This window comes from Apium graveolens, chromosome 6, assembly GCF_009905375.1.
Source record: "Apium graveolens cultivar Ventura chromosome 6, ASM990537v1, whole genome shotgun sequence".
NCBI lineage: Eukaryota > Viridiplantae > Streptophyta > Magnoliopsida > Apiales > Apiaceae > Apium > Apium graveolens.
The window spans coordinates 38,396,898-38,414,696 of record NC_133652.1 but is presented as its reverse complement, the minus strand read 5'-3'; the positions used below and the strand labels follow the sequence as shown (position 1 = coordinate 38,414,696).

The window sequence follows — 17,799 nt, the reverse complement described above, 5'->3', positions numbered from 1 at the left end:
TATTTATTGTTTTTTAGCATGTACAATTATGAAAAAGAGAAATGAGAAAAAATAATAAATAGATAAATAATAGGTATCACAACTTTATAATAACATCTACTCTATACATCAAATTTAAATATAAATAATGTAGTGAATATAAAATTGTAAGTGTGCCAACTCTGAAATTAAAATTTTATAAAGAATAAATTTTTCATATTATTAACCGGACAATAATATATGCAGAGATTATTAATTTAAAAAATATTTATTGTATTCGGAGTCGGTAGATAATTGGGGATTTCATTTTTCGAAAATATAATAAAACTTGAGCTCGGATATCAACATTATCATCCCAAATTTTTAGGTTGCCATTTCGAGTTCGAAGATAACTATGACATTGTATCCTATTCCTTGTATATATATATATATATAATAATAATGTAAACCCCTTTATTCAAGTATGACACAAAGACATGATTAAACTTTCACATTATATATGGTGTATTGATAGATCTTAACTTTTTGATAGCTTCTATTGTCTTCTGAAAACGAAGCGTAGTGAAGCACTTTTTTTGGCTCTCACTAGTAAGTAAGTGCTGAAACTCAAATTAAGCCGTAAATCAAATAATGCTGTTACTTGCTATTGTTTGTTCATATTACATTGTTTGTTTGAGTATTCAGATGTGTTTAATTGGTTCATGATTATGAGTTCGATTAACGGGTATTGTGTTAGTGTTTTGTAATATTTTGGTCGGATAGAATGAAAACCTCATTACCCCGTACTTTTTAGTTGTTAGATATTCATGTCATTCTCGTTTAACTCATTCCCGTACCCGTCATTCTCGTTTACGCCATTCACATACCCGTCACCCGGTTCACGTATCTAACAACTATTTGTAGCTTTGTAGGGCTAGTTCTTCTACACAACAATCCTTATGCTCTCTTCTACATAATATATGGTGCTTATATATCTTGTCACCAAATTAACAATTAATAATATATAATCACTAAACATGTCTATTTGATCAACATATGTATGATTTCTGTTTGTTGATATTCACAATTTCTATCATTTGTGATAATTTAGCTATATACTATAGACATAACCTTAATCAAAATAAGTGTGTATATAGTTCTTGGTGTTTTTTCAGTTTTTTTACCTTTATCTCTCTGCAAAAGGTCACCTGCTTTAGTTTCTAATATTTTAGATAGATTAAAGACTTGGTACAAAGAATGGAAATAATCGATGTTTCTCTAGCTGAAGCTTTGTTTAAATTTACTTGCACAAATCAAGGCAATTTGTTGAACTAGTCGTCAGTGACAATTTGTTGGAGTTCTGATTTCACCTTTCAAGCTCAGGGCATGACTGATGAGTAGCTGTTTATCATTTGCAAGGTTAGGTTCTAGGCATACAACTACTCAGCGTTTGCTTAGGTGATTGTCGTTTTAGGTTCTAGTTCTATACCTTCAACAAGAAATAGAAGCAAATCTCAACTATAAGCAGCATAAACTAATTTGAGTGGTAATTTGTCCTAGGTTTAATTCAGATTCCTTGACAAAGATAGTGTTCTATATTTTTCTAGTGGTCTTTTAGTTTAATTATTTAAAGAGCGTCCGCTATGTAATTCTAGAATTTTCTATGTTTGTTGTGCTTAATTTGGTTATGAAATCACATACAGCTTGCAGAACAGATTGATCTGATATATATATGGGTAACATGAATTCTTCCTTGTCCTGTGGATTTCGCAAAGCTTTGGCATTACAACTTATAAAGGGAAAGAAGATTGATGATGTTGTCACAGATTCTTCACTCTTCCCCCCTGAAATTATTACCGAAATATTGAGCTGGTTGCCAGTGGAATTCCATGGCAGACTTATGCTTGTATGCAAGCAATGGTATGCTTTAATACAAGATCGCCACTTCATAGAAAAGCGTATGGAGCGGGCTCCCAAATTGTATGCCTTCTATTATATACCTAAAGTATCAATTGAACCTGAGGATTATCTTCATGTGTATGCTTGTGACGGTTTGAATCTTCAGAAGCATAGAGTCACAAACAAGTACCGCGTTCGCAACCCAACCACCAAACAAGTTCTTGAATTACCAGATCCACACAAAGATAACCATGGTATCGTCTTCTCTTACGTCCCTTCAACAAGTAACTATAAATTTGTCTCCATATATGATGAAGGCAGCACTGAATGTTGTGAAGTCTTTTCTGCTGAACATGACGAGTTCTCTTGGAGGCTTCTCAATATGCCTACCAAAGTTTATCCTAAAAGAAAGAGAAAGAAGTTTTCTGTAGTGTCAACTGGTGATGCTGTTCACTGTGTTCGCGTAGTTGCAAGTGGGGATATCATGGTTGAAGAAGTAGTCTCCCTCGATTTAGGTACTGAGCAGTTCACCGTCACAAATATTCCAAGAGGTCAATACAAAAGTTGGAAGGAGGTCTGGCCTTTAAATTTCGAGGGTAAGCTAGCTTTGGTTGATAGATTGGAAGATGATCTTTGTGTATTAGTGCTTGAAGATTACAAAAAACAAAAATGGGGGAAAAGGAAAACTTTAATTCCATCAGCATCAATAAAGATTCTTGAAGACAAGCATGGTACAATTATTCCTCATTCTTTTGATCAGTCAGAGATGTTGCGGCTTTGGGTGAAAGACAAGATGTTCATATCTTACAATCTCAGAAGTGGAGGGGAGGTAAAAACGGAACGCCTGGCCTTCATAGGTCATAAAATTGTGGATATACTGTATCCTGTCCAACACAGCCTTGTGCATTTGAAAGGCATGCAACCAGAATAGAAGCCACGCCACCACAGAGGCCACGCTCTACCTAGAAAATTATCATCAGTGTTTTATCTAATTTTTTCATTTCATCTCCTTTGAGCGGAATCTTTGTGATTCCGCATAAGATGCACAGTCACTACAATATTATTTTCTAAAACATATATAAATTACGATTATTATTATGATTGCTCCTGCTCCATGGTTTTGATTACTAGATGTTTGGTTTTGCTCTTAACTATAAATCATGACTCAAATTATTGCGATATATTGTTCCTAGTCATACTTTTGATGTACTATAAAATGTTATTATGCGCTCGCTCGCTAACTAAATAGTTTTATTGGGTAAGCAGCATAGCTTAAGTATGCCCTGTATTTGGAAGTAAATTTTTTTATATACCCCATCTGTAGGAATCGAAACAAACATATCGCATATGCTTTAAAACTAGATCTGCAATTTGTCCTGGAACTAATAAATAAATTATACTGGCATCGTGCCCTTATTGCTCATGTGATATTCTATTTTTATATTATTCAACAATGTGTGGCTTTCTCAAGTCCAACCACACATCATCTATTGGTTTAGTCAGCTTTGCTCAACTGATTTACCAAATAGCTTACTATTTGTATTACCTTCGAATATTGTACATTATCTTTCCATATATAATATGCTTGCATAAAATGTGTTTCTCCTCAACGTTTATACACATTTATTAATTTTTTTTTTTCGTGAAAATCTATAAAAGATAATTCTAACAAGAATCCTAATGTGGAATTTTTGACGTGTATACTGAGTAGCGCCAGCCAGCAGCAGTACAAAACTTACTTTCAACTTTTTCAAACCAAACAACAACCTTCCTGCATTATATAACCATTCAATATTCTTCATTTTTCCCTGTCCTGTAATTTATCTCTGATTCTCCGTGAAATCTCTATAGATTTTTGTCAGAATTGCCGGTAATAATGGCATCGATGGAGGAGAATAACTCAAGTTGGATGTTTGAATATGACTTACTGGACAGTGTTCCTGTTCTAGGTGGTGATCTACCTTGTCATCAAACTCATTTTCAATGGCCTGCCAATGCTTTTCCGGATACTATTGGATCAAGGTATCTTTTCTTGTTTTTTTTTTTTAAATTTCGATCATTAAAGATTCTTTTTTCTGCTGTGGGATGTCATGAATTTCGGTACCATTTGAGATTAAAATTTTGTTCTTCATATCGGTTTCTCATTGATTTTGTTGTTTAAGATATAAGCATGATAGCAAGATTTTGTAAAAATGCAAGAGGGATTTGAATACGTTACTAATTATAAGTCATCTTATTAAGATTCCTGATATACATCTCTATGCTATGAATCTGATGTTTTATTTATAGCGCTTGGAATATTATGCCTTGAATCTTATATTAAGACTATTTACATTTTGATTAAAGCCGTTCCTACTAATTTACCGCTTTAAAACTTGAAAACTTCAATGTTACATCTGCTGCATCATTTATGTGGTTAGGCAACATTATAGACCAGTAAGAGACATAAGATTAGGTTGGCATATTGGCAGACCTAGACCATGTTCTAAGTTTTGCCCTATTTAAAAGAGCAGATTCATATCTTTTCATTTCCCTTTTACATGTTGCCCTGTTTAACCACTGTCCTGACAAGTTTGAAGCCAAGCAACGCAGCTTAAGGTACACGCAAAATTGTTAGAGGGTGTACAGATCTTCTGTTCTGGCAATACTTTCTCCTCTTAATTACACTATAGCATCAGTTTTAGGCTAAAACAAAGTTTTGTCCTCAAACATATTATTTCACCCTCCAAGATGTTTTAAATCTTGATACTAAGATTCCAAAAAAATTAGACAATGATGTTGGCAAAATACCATCGCGTAAATGCATTCTAAGACTAATTGTCATTCTCAGTGCAGATTTTGGTGATTCACTTGGTAGTTCTGATGGATTTAAGGGGCATGGCTCTAGAAAGAGGTATGTATCCAGTTATCCATATTCACTCACCTCTTATTCGTATCCCTAATTCTGTTAGAGAATGATAGGGTTGGGGATTAATTTTTAAAAAGAACATATGTATGTTTTAAACAAGACTTTTACCTTTAGATAATATGTACTCTGCTTCAAATTTGATGTACTTGTCGTTAAAATTTATTTATTTTCTATGTAGGATGAAGTCTGGGTTGTGCATTGTATCCGACTCCAAAGCATGTAGAGAGAAAATGAGAAGAGATCGATTAAATGATAAGTAAGCACTCTGTCCATCTCTTTATCCTCTTCTGTGTTTATCATTGCAACGCTTTCCTTTGTGCTTCCATTGTATAACTATGTGAAACTTACCTTTGGTATTGTCTCAAGGTTCCAAGAATTAAGCTCTATCCTGGAACCTGGAAGGACACCCAAAACAGACAAGGCTATCATATTGAGTGATGCCATCCGAATGGTTAACCAGTTGAGGGATGAAGCTAAGAAACTGAAGGAGTCGCATGATGTTTTGCAGGATAAGATGAATGAATTGAAGGTGCGCTTGTCTAAAATCTGTTTTACATCTAGCTTGAGGATTAAATTTTCTCTTCTAGTTGAAGTAAATTGGGTGACTATGACTTCTCTAAAAGTAACAATAACATGCACATCATTTTATATTCCTGAATCATGTTTCATTTTTTAGGCGGAGAAAAATGAACTTCGAGACGAGAAACAGAAGCTGAAGGCAGAGAAAGAAAAACTTGAACAGCAAGTGAAAGGCTTACACACTCAGCCAGGCTTCTTACCTTCTGCAGTAGTTCCTTCTCCATTTGCAGGCCCTGGACAACTTTTTGGTGGCAAGATGGTGCCATTTGTAGGTTATCCTGGAGTTCCCATGTGGCAATTTACACCCCCTGCTGCAGTCGACACAACACAGGATCATGTATTCCATTCTCCAGTTGCCTAAGTGTTTAAGACTTTAATCCCACCCGTTGACATAAAATTAGCCCAAGGGACAGGATGAACTATCTTGTTATTGTCATTTTTTTGGTTATTTCGTATGTTTAACTTCTTTGCAAATGTCATTGACCAGTAACTAATTGCTTTTGTTGACTTGTTACCTAAATTGATTTCTGTCATAGACCAGTCTGTTTGATAACAATGAGGGTACAGTTGTATGCAATGTTGTTTAAGAAATTGTTATAGCTAATGTTTGATCTGAGACTCTGGGACAAAAGATAAGTAAACAAAGTAAGGGACTCAAACACTTGCCTTAAAGAAAAAATAAAATGACTTCCCTCTGCATAGAAGGGACAATTCAACAACAAAGCAGCATAGCTATTGTTGATCCAAAAGCTTAAAAAATGTGCATATATAAGAAGAGGCTTCAGTTTCCTATCCACCAGTAGTATATCACAAATAAAATGAGTTTCCTCGGCACTCTCTGTGCAGAATTACCCACACAAATAAATCACCATAAGAACAATTAACACATATACAAAACCATTCATGCTAGGAATGCATGGTGTCACTTTTCCATATGGTGATTTAATTGTATGGGTAAATCTGCCCAGACCTTGTGCTTAGTAGAAACTTAGACAATAAATATAATCAAGAGTGTTGGCTTATATAGGAGAGCCCGTGAGGGGTTCTAGGGGTTGAGCTCATTTTGAAGGAGGCTGAGATTTAAAAATGAGACAATTGATTATACATTTTTGCATCCAAGAAAGATGCTTCATCCAAAGATAACGTTGGGCGGATCGTTTTGGTCGATAGTGATATTCATAAAGTTAACAAAGTAATTTTTATTTCTGCATGCTTGCAGGGCCGGCCTGGCTGGTATATAAATACGAATGCGATTTCACTTCATTTTTATATTATCATGATAACTTCGTGTCTCGTCATTTTTTAGAGTTTTTTTTATCAATTATGCAATTATAATGTTTTTCGAGCAATTTCAACCATATCCTTATATAGGCTCTTGAGTCAAATTTTAAAGAAATGGAGATAAAAAATTTCTCCAAGAAGCTTCATGTTCTTCTCTATAGCATTAGGGGTTTCGAATGATTCCTCACTTTTAGCAGTGAATATCCTCTCAATTATTATTATACTATATTTTTTGTATCCGTTATTTTATATTTAATGAATGAATATAAACAGGCTAGTAAGTGTACGTTTAAAACGAAATGATTAAACTTAATCTATAGAATGTCATTAGTATGTTTACAAATAAAAAGCTAAAAATTAACATACATGTTGAATACAGAGTTGACCAAAATATTGAATTTTATTTAAATAAACTATATTTATTGCTCTATTTTATTATTGAGTTCACTACTAACTTACAATTAACTTACTCAATTTAAAAAGATAAAAAATGCATAACTGAAGTCAGAATTACTTGCAATCATAATATACAATAATGTAAAATTTACATTATTGTTAATATTAAAGTTGATTTTAATGAAAAATATTAGTTTTTGTAATTTAACGTATGTATGTCTGGAAAAATGTTAGTTTTTTATTTACACTGTTGTTAAGAAAGTAATATTAAGTTATATGTATATGTGTGTGTTAGCATATAAATTATTGTATGTTATATCTCTTAGTAAAATATGATGGTTTCAATTATTTATATGCTAAATATATGGTTTGTGTATATATAAAATCATTATTAACATTTAGTGAGACAATTGATTACTTAAATAACATGCATTTATAATTATTAAAAAATTAAAATTATGTAATAAATAAATTGCTATAATTTATATATCGTATTGAAAGAATGCCCAAAATACACCAATTTCCAGCTTTAACTGCCCAAAATACCCACCGGCGGGAAAAGTGCCCAAAATACCGACGAAATGCGCATTTTAGAGATGCGTATTCTGATTTTCAAATTTTTTACAAAGAATACGCATGTCTGACATGCGCATGTCTGATAGTGAATACACATGTCTGCCATGCGTATTCTTTGTAAAAATTTGAAAATTAGAATACGCAAGATGATAATGCGTATTTCGTCGGTATTTTGGGCACTTTTCCCGCAGGTGGGTATTTTAGGCAAATCTCCCCAAATGGTGGGTATTTTGGTCACTCACCCTATGGTATTCACATTATCACTAACAAACAATCCATATCTATTTTTTACGCAACTGGGTATCAATCATGGTTGTAACATAAAAATGAATTATATATTTTTAAGACCTATTATTCATATTCATGATTTTTTTCAAGAATTCGAAAGAAAAATTGTAATTATATCGTTATTTAAACCGTTTTTTAGTTTCTTTCATTACGACTCTAATATTTCTTCATATAATAATTTGATAACATTTTATACTATTCTCCTAAAATTAAAAAATTTCAGCTTGATAAAGTTTTATAAATATCAGTTGAACTGGTTAAATCCTTCAAATTATTGAACAATATATGTTTTTTTCCTCAAATAATATAAAATGCATTGAATCAAATGCTACAATATAGTATAGATATAACTTTTATTTGATCAAAATATTAAAATAATTCAAACTATTTGTATAATATTATCTTGATCAATGAATATTGTTGATCTAAAAGAATTCTTTTTTTAAAAACTAGTTTTTTTAAAGTGAAAAATGAAAAATAAATCGATTTAATATATCATCGTAGTTTTAACAAATCTCGTTAGATCTCATTTCAAATTTTAAATATTCTTAAAATCGGGACAAATCCCAAAAATAATAATACGTTACCCGTGAAGTTAGTAATTTTAATATAAATAATCAATTGACTTGATACTATAAAGATCTCAAACACATTAATTTATATTAACATAAAATATTAAAAAATTTCACATTATTGGTAAGATATTCTCGCTGGCTTGTAATTTAAATTTACTAAACGTAGAACGTGACGATGTTTTTCGGTAGGGCCATGTAGTCAAATTTCGAGTATTTTTTGAACAATGGGTAAGTTCTAAAATGCATTGACTCATTATAATTCGAACTAATCTAAATATGTAATATCAATATAGATTATTTATATAAGGGATTCTATTTTTAATATTTTTTAAAAACTATATATGTACATTTTAATTACTTTTTATAATAAAAAAAAATATGTTAAAAATATATGAGATATATTTTCAAACTAAAAATGATTAATAAATAAGATAATATTCAATTTATGTACTATGCCTAATTTTATATCTGAAATTTAATTTTTTATAATTAACTGTACAAATATTCAACTAACTATCATTTTTTGCGGAATTTAAATAAGTATCTTTAAAGTTAACTAAAATATTCATTTAGTACACTTACTGAAAGGAATATGTCCTAAGTCCAATCATGTATTAGGATTTAGGAATAACTCTTTATGTAATCTGTTTTGATTTCATTGATTTTAATAAAAGACTTGTTTTGTTTTTATTACGGGCTCTATCTATTTAAGTGTTTAAATAAGATATACCATAGTTTAGAGTAAAGCTTTTTATGGATTATGATGAGATCATAATAGTGAGACCTAAAAAGATGATAACTCTAAACTTAAATAGTTCCTGGTCATAGGATTACTAACTGGTAATTAATAATCCGCAAAGATCGGTACATACTATGCTTGCTTCATTATGAAGGATGTCTGTTCTCATAGACATTTGTGTGGTGACACTATAGCTAGTATGTAGGTTCTTATTATGGAATAAGTTCATTGAACATGACTCGCCCAGCTGAACAACTGATGGAGTTCACTCACGTGTCAGCAGTTGTTCACATAGTGATAGTTGTACAAGTATCCTTAGACTTGAGGTCATCATAGTCATCTTGTGTACACTGAACTATGCTTTGGTTTAGTTCTTAGTCTCCAGGGACAATTATTAGGGCTCTACTGGGTATAGGAATTTGTACACGAAGATAGTGTATGATCAATAAAAGATCTACCCCTTCCAGTGAAGGAAGCGAATGTTCAAGGCTGATCCACTTATGCTAGTTCAGGAATCTCTGGCCAGAGTAAATGAAATTAGAAAGGAGTTTCTAATTTACATAGAACTAAGCATAGTAAATGGTAAGCAAGTGATTGAATTAGATAGGCTTGACACGAGATCCATGCCTTGTATTTAATCGGGACATTGTAGGATAGTTTTATTATTATATTTAATAAATTAGAGAATTTATATAAATAATGATAAAAATAGTTTTATTATTATTTATTTCTACTACCGGCTTAATATTGAACCTACAGGGTCACACCATAAAAAGAGAATGGTTTTATGGTGGAGGAATTAATTAATAATGGCTAATAATTATTTATTTGTGAAATAAATAATTAATTGGCAAATTTAATAATTGATTAAATGAGATTTAATTGATTATAAATTAATTAAGAAAAGTTCTTAATATTATTAATTAAGGATTTAATTTTTGGAAATTAAATCAAGAGAGAGAATTATTTCTAAAGTGTTTAGAAAAAGGATTAATAATTAAAAGGTGTTTTAATTATTAATGAGAATAATAAATGGGATAATAATAATAATATTTATGGGAAAATTTCAGCTGAAAATTTTGCCTATAAATACACTATTATAGACCCTAATTTTATTCCAACCCCAAAAACCCAAAAGTTTTAGAAAACCAAATTCTCTCCACCTCCTCCTCCTCCTAAAAGTCGTTTTCTTGGTGGATACCGGTGGAGTGCTTCACACTTGAGGAGCAACTGCTAAGGATCTCTGATCGTTGTCTCCGAATTATTTTAAAGGTTAGATTCGATCCCTCGAATTTTTATTCATGATCTGTATGCTTTTATTTGGATTTTATATGTGAAAAAGTGTTTTGCCATGCCCCCGCTGCGTTTAAAATCCAACACTTACATATTATGTGTATGATACGTATGGTGTAGTGGTAAGATGTTGTATAGTTAAATGAAATAACTTAGGTAATTTAGTCTTTTCAATAAAAAAATTTAATCTCATAAAATTATATCATTATTCTTCTATTATATATAGAAGAAGAGATTGAAATCTCATTCTAATTATCGTTAGTCTTACTTAAAATTTCATTGTTATATAAAATCGTACCCTACTGCGTAAACAAAATTTAATAAACGTTTTAAAGAATAAACATGATGGTGATTTGGAAGCCAATATAAAGACAGTGACTCGGTGAGGATAAGCTCATTTATCCGACCAAAGAGTCGAACTCTCTTTTTTTTTTGACAAAATGCTTTTTATAAATTGCATCAACCAAAATTACAACTTAATTTCAACAGGAACAAAACTCCCATCGAAAAAAATACAGTCAGGATTAAACAAATAAACGAGCTAAGCAAATAGTCGCTTATGTTTTCAGACTGTTTAACATCATGAATCTCAAGATTCTTTGAATGAAAAAAGATTAAAATGGCTGCACCAATCCTGGAACTAGTAATATCACAAATGACCTCCACATACGCACCACTTGTAGCCCAATGTTCAGAAGCACCCAAGCTATCTATATGCCAAAAACCAGTTATAGACAAGCCGATGGTGAAAGATCTCAAAAGATGAACACATTTTAGTTGTGAAAAGTAAGCTTTTGTAATATTCGACACCAACCCAAATTCATGCACGAAAAACAGATCTCCCACAAAACCACATAAATCATTTTCAAAACAGCCAGGAACAAAACAAAAACAAGCATCCAAAAAACATACTTCAACATTCCAACAAAAGGGGAACAATCCAGACACACGTCAATAGACGAGACTTAAACCAAAAAATTCAAATACCTTAGAATGACACCAAATTTTGGTATGATGTTAAGGAGGGGGATTTGAATTTAGTGGTAATTTTTATTTGTAGAATCGGACTCAAAATCAAGATAGATCTGAGAAATAAATTCTAGATATTTGGTTTTGATTCGATTTTTATTGAATGGAAGAAGGAAAATCAAAGAAAAGGAAAGTTTTGGGGCTTACCACCGGTGAAGTTCCGGCGGAAGCCCCTGACAGCCGGTAGGCAGGAGCAGAAACGGAAGAAACAGAGGGCTGTCTCACTTTAGGGTTTTTCACTCCTTTTTTGTCATGTACTATTTGAGTCGAACTCTCTTAATTTCAAGTATTTGGTTATTTGGTGTTGGTCGGGCAAAGCACCTCCGACTTAACTCCCACTTATTTTGGGGCACCTCATAAAGACCTAATTTTAAAGAAGTTAGCAAGTAGCTTATACTCAAGACAATGTCCAAGCCCTATTTGATCCCGAACAAATATTTGTTGTATTAAAATTAAAGTGAGTATTTAGACAGCAAAGATAAAACTTAAAAATCGGATTCTAACACATAAGTGTACGCGAACCATCTAAATTCACAATAAAAAACACCCATCATGTATTCAACATCGCCGTGATTGCCAAAACTCTAAAAAATTCAAATAAGTAAGGTGTATAAAATTTTGTACAAAAAATTTGTATAAAATGACATGACAACAGAGGGACGTTCCAATTAAAACTCATCATCATCTGTCATTGTGTACAAAATTTTGTATATACCAACCATTTTCGGCTTTCGCATTTTTTTTGACACGTTTGAAGAGAAAATTCACTTTTTTGACACATGCACTTAAAATTTTTGAAAAACGGCATAGAACGCCACTTCTTCCGAGATTCAACCCCAGAGACCAAGAAGTAGCGTTCTGGGTTTTTAATTTTTTTTGTTTTTTTCCTTTCCCGGATTGACTTGCAGTTGTGTTTGTAAGTGGAAAATATGTAATGGAGACCTAGTTTTGAGTCGTAATATTAAATTGAAAAAAAATATTTTGGTGTAATTTTTTTTATTGGGGAGTCATGCAAGCCTATTTTTAGTACGTAATTTTTGTTTTAAAAAAAGTGTATGTATGACTTTTTGTGGCCTCAAAAAGAGTACCTTGCGAGTCGGCAACGAAAATATTCAATGAAGACCTAATTTTGAGCCCTAATATTAAATTGGAAAAAAATTATTTTGGTTTAATTCTTTTTTTGTTGGGGAGTCATGTAAGCCTATTTTTAGTACGTAATTTTTGTTTAAAAAAAGTGTATATATGACTTTTTGTGACTTCAAAAATGGTACCTTATGAGTCAGCAACAAATTTTTTTTATGAAATGGTAACTTGAATCCGCGAGTTACATCGTGAAGTTGAGGAGTCAACGGGGGAATTGTGAAGAATGAAAGCGTTCATCGAGTCCCATACCTGGAACATTAATGAAGATGATTATGACTCCGATGATGATGACTCCAATGATGCAGAATAATCCGGTTCATATATTGTTGGCTTTTAATATTTGTATAATTACATCGTACTCATTTTTATTCATGTATCGTGTTATTATTGTGTATCGAACTACGCACAGTTTTTCAATTGTGTTTTATTATGTAACTGATGTTATGTCATAGAATTTGTGTTTCAAGTTAAGTATTAATTATCAGCAAATTAGTTCATATCAAATATAAGGTCTCATCAAGAAAAAAATATTTCCCCATGATACACTATTCCATGCAACTAAAACCTTACAAAAAAAATTAAATTTAAAGTAAAATTTACATACTACATATAGGTTTATATCACTAATCAACAGAAAAAAAATCAAATCAAAAATAATTTTCTAGGAATTAATTATGAGATTTGCTAAACATGCCCCACGTAACAATTGCACACTCGACTGTCTTGGCACCCTTTTCAAAACCAAAAAAGTCATATATATATACTATATTTTAATTAAAACAAAAATACGTACTAAAAATAGGTTCGCATGACTATACAAGAGAAAAAAATCACCAATTTTTTTTTAACAATTTAATATTAGGGCCCGGAAATAGGTCTCCAATGCTAATTTTACACTTAGAAACTTAGAGACATTTTACACAAAGTGCAAGTCAATTATGCAGGAAAAGGAAAAAAATAATAAAAAAATAATGTTACCCCAGAACGCCACTTTTTCTGGATCTGTGGGGGCTTTTATTTGAGTAATTCCCTAATCAAACTTTAGCCTCTTGAATAATTGAGTCACGACTGTGGCACGACAAACTCAATATTCTAAGTCAAGTCTAACCCAACATTCCGTACAATTGAATTAGTCCCCAAAGGCCCACGGCTGTGGCACGTAACGACCTTTAGATTTTTATTCAATGTACACATCTCTATGTAATAGACAAGTATTTCTTATTTCGAAATCAAAGCCCTCGGCTGTGGCACGAAACGACAATGATTTAAAAATAAGAACTACTTTCTATCATGTTGGAAGGCTATGACCGACACAAGCCCGTTGTGTCATTGGCCAATTACTACTTGATATTATTTAATTTTAGAGGGATTATATTACATTACAATCATAATCATATTATAAAGAGATTCTTCCTTTTAAATTAAATATTTCAAATCAATAATCAATAATCAGATGATTCCCACATCGGGTGGAGCATTGTGAAGAGGCGTCACTTAATAAACCTTTCTTACAGATCGAAATCTGGCGGAAAGAGGAGAGAAGAGCTAGGCTGCAGGTAATATATTTTTCAACATATTTACTTGCAGCATGAATGTAATTGAGTATTTTACTTTACATACAATTGGAACCTTAGTGAGTACATGTTCTTGTTCCATCTAATTTTGTGGATTGTGCATCACAATTAGCTTACCAATCAACTCGCGACTATGAAGTTCACGAATTTTACAGTAGTTTTTTGCAATGTGTCATGTTTTTTAGTGTGTTGTGGTTCATTAATCTGTTGTCGACATTACTAAAAATATTTGTTATCATGAGCAAGGGCAGTATGGGGAGTGTTAATAAACCAACAAATGTAAAAGGCATACTCTTTCTCTAAATTGGATATTAGATAAATTACATCTTAAATTTCCGCAATATTTTTCTCATTCATCAAAACATCTCCCTATCCTGTGTTCCTGTCAATTGTTTCTTCTTCACTTGATCAATATCACATTGGACTCTGATACTCGATAACACAGCTACATTTAAGTTTCAATTCCAAGTTCAGCATTGTCCCTGAATTTTTCGAAAGAAATAACTGGTTTAGCTTCCTCTCTCCCTTATCTGCCTCCTGTGTTATCTCACTCTTCGTATACCATTTTGCATTTTCTGTAGTCAGAAATATCCCCGATTAAAATCTGCAACACAATTCTGTTCTAGATTTATCTGAATGTCAATCCCATTGTGACCCAACCAAAAGGAGGCTGTTGAGTGGTACGACGAGTGCATGTTAAGGTACTCTAATGATTCCATTCTTAACAACCTGGTTACTGAACCAACTAGGGAGTTAGTGAATGTGAATAATGCAAGTAATACGGTCCAATTTAATCAAGACCTTAGAAATTTGTTGGATGATTTGAAAGGACGAGCAATTCAACAAAAGTTTGCAACGGGGAATATAAGTGGACCGGATTTTTTGACCATTTACGGGCTTATGCAGTGCACCCCTGATTTATCTTCAACGCAGTGCAGCGACTGTATTGATGAGGCTATGAGAGGTCTTTCAACATGTTGCAGGGGAAAGGAAGGCGGCCAAGTCTTGAAACCTAGTTGCAGACTTAGGTTTGAGGTTGAACGTTTTTTTAACGAGACCATTACTGTTGATGCACCACCATCTCGGCCACAGGTTCCTCCACCTCCGTCATCAGTGCCTCCTCCCGGTAATCATTTCCTGCTCAGAACATGAATTTCCATGGCATATTATATGAAATTGTAGTTCATATGATGGCCTTAATATGTGAAATCTGATGGTTTGTCTCTCTCTACTTTCTCTAAAAAACTTAAATAATTTTTAATTTACATCTTCCCAGTTTTTTAATTAAGGCAGAGGGTCGGTCTCCATACTATCAGGAATAGGTGGCTATGTTTAGTTTAATGTAATTGTTTGCCTGGGTTAGCGATTACTAATGCTTCTGCGGGCATATACATGGCTAGTCACCCAGCTGAGATTAAGATGGAGCCATCCCTAGCGAGTTTCACACTGCTTTAGGAATAAATTTTGTTTCTCATTTACTTGCAAAAAGCTTTGTGCAGGCAAGGATGATAATACCACGCGGACGATAATTATAGTTGTTGTCATAGTTGGCCTGGGTATACTCCTCCTAATTTTGTTTTGCATCTACAAAAGAAAGGCAAAGCACAGGAGTGCTACTGAGACGTCCCTGAGTAAGTTTTGTCTTGTTAAGATTTTAAAATTTGTGTAGATTAAAGGGTTGCACATATTGGTGGATATAAACTTTAAAAGAATGTGAGATTTATACAAACAATAACACACACATATTGTTATCTGAATAATTGAATTAAGTTTTAACTATATTAAGCAACTATTCTTGTATGTGCTGTGCTTCAGATGACAATGTGGAAGATATAAGCAGCGCTGAATTCTTACAATACGACTTTACTACCATAGAAATTGCTACAGATTTCTTTTCTGATATCAATAAGCTCGGTCAAGGTGGATTTGGAGCTGTTTATAAGGTAACAACAGAGATGAGTTGGATAAAAATTTGTTCATATTTTCCAAACTATGGAAAAAATTGCTAATCGTTAATGTCACTTTTTCCATATATCTGTCTTCTAATAAAGTTATTTCTTCAGATATTAAATCTTGTACATCTTCTCTTCTAATGAAATAGGGTATATTGAAGAATGGTCAAGAAGTAGCTGTGAAACGTCTTTCAACAGGTTCAAATCAAGGTGAAGAAGAATTTAAAAACGAGGTTTCGCTAGTAGCACAACTGCAGCACAGAAATTTAGTTAGACTTCTAGGTTTCTGCTATGAAGGCAGTGAAAGACTTCTAATTTATGAGTTTGTGCCTAATGCAAGTCTTGACCACTTCATATTTGGTATGTAATTTTACCTCTTCATTCTCTGTTAATCTTCCTATTTGATTGCTGACTGTACTCTTGTTTCCATAAACTGTTAATGTTAATAATTCCATATCGAATATCATAAATTAAAATTACATGATTAGTTTCCACTGTAGATTCGAGTCGGCGTTCATTTTTGGATTGGAAGAAGAGATACAAAATCATAGGAGGAGTTGCCAGGGGACTTCTTTACCTTCATGAAGATTCTAGACTGCGTATTATTCATCGTGACTTAAAAGCTAGCAATGTTTTGCTAGATGCAGACATGAATCCTAAAATTTCAGATTTTGGCATGGCAAGATTGTTCGACATTGATGAAACCCAGGCAAATACAAGTAGAATTGTGGGAACATAGTAAGTTATCTAACCATCATATACAACTAGGCACTTGTCACTCAAATCACAAGGATCGTATGCTATAGATTTATTTCTCACCATCTTAAGTCGATTTGCTTTACAATAAAATCTCTAACAATGCGTTTCAGTGGATATATGGCACCAGAGTATGCAATGTATGGACAGTTCTCAGTTAAATCTGATGTATTCAGTTTTGGCATATTAGTTCTGGAAATAGTAAGTGGTCAGAAAAACAACTGCTTTCGAAATGGTGATAATGTTGAGGACCTGGCCAGCTCTGTAAGTTAGATTATGGTTTTTGTTTACACAAATGCTTCATTTTTAAATTATCAATTGGTTGAACTAATGATCCCATGTGAACCTGTTTTGTTCTCTCAGGCTTGGAAGCACTGGCAAGAAGGGAATGCAACTAATATAATAGATCCAATACTAAGAAACAGTTCTGAATCAGTGCGCGACATGATAAGATGTATTCACATCGGGCTTTTATGTATACAAGGAAATGTTGCAGCACGACCTACCATGGCGTCGGTGGTGCTTATGCTAAATAGCTTCTCTCTCACTCTTGGAGTACCTTCAGAACCGGCATTTTTCATGCACAGCAGCATTGATCCAGACGTGTCTTTTCCTGGAGATACTATTAATTCAACAGTGTCTGATAAATCTAGTAAAGCCAAAGATAAATCTTCAGATTACTCTCTTAACAATGCTTCAAGCACAGATTTATATTCACGATGATCAGTTAAGACATGCTTGATTGTACTGGTTTTTTGATAAATTCTTCAACTTTGATATTGTTGCATATAATGTATTTATTTTTTGCTTTGACTATGAATGATTAATCCCAGACGAAACAAACATATTACTT

The 17,799-nt window shown here is 32.7% G+C and overlaps 1 protein-coding gene and 1 pseudogene across 2 annotated transcripts; both read left to right on the top strand.

Moving 5' to 3' along the window:
* Nucleotides 1–3,575: 3,575 nt before the first annotated feature.
* LOC141664023 (transcription factor ILR3-like) lies at nucleotides 3,576–5,940 on the top strand. Of its 2 annotated transcripts, none has more exons than XM_074469884.1 (5): nucleotides 3,576–3,879; nucleotides 4,688–4,750; nucleotides 4,944–5,021; nucleotides 5,132–5,294; nucleotides 5,442–5,937. In XM_074469884.1, the coding sequence occupies exons 1-5, from the start codon at nucleotides 3,734–3,736 to the stop codon at nucleotides 5,703–5,705; spliced, it is 714 nt and encodes a 237-aa protein (XP_074325985.1). In that variant the 5' UTR covers nucleotides 3,576–3,733; the 3' UTR covers nucleotides 5,706–5,937. The 2 variants fall into 2 exon arrangements, with proteins under 2 accessions (XP_074325985.1, XP_074325986.1); XM_074469885.1 differs by having other exon boundaries at nucleotides 3,715–3,879; nucleotides 4,693–4,750; nucleotides 5,442–5,940.
* Nucleotides 5,941–14,874: 8,934 nt separating this feature from the next.
* LOC141667894 (cysteine-rich receptor-like protein kinase 10) lies at nucleotides 14,875–17,717 on the top strand (annotated as a pseudogene).
* Nucleotides 17,718–17,799: the final 82 nt, after the last annotated feature.

Bases quoted from the DNA above. Each gene is read 5' to 3' on its own strand.
- LOC141664023 (XM_074469884.1), top strand. From the start codon at position 3,734: ATGGCATCGATGGAGGAGAATAACTCAAGTTGGATGTTTGAATATGAC. The intron at 3,880-4,687 runs GTATCTTTTCTT...TGTCATTCTCAG, and splicing joins CCGGATACTATTGGATCAAG to TGCAGATTTTGGTGATTCAC. The intron at 5,022-5,131 runs GTAAGCACTCTG...TATTGTCTCAAG, and splicing joins AGAGATCGATTAAATGATAA to GTTCCAAGAATTAAGCTCTA.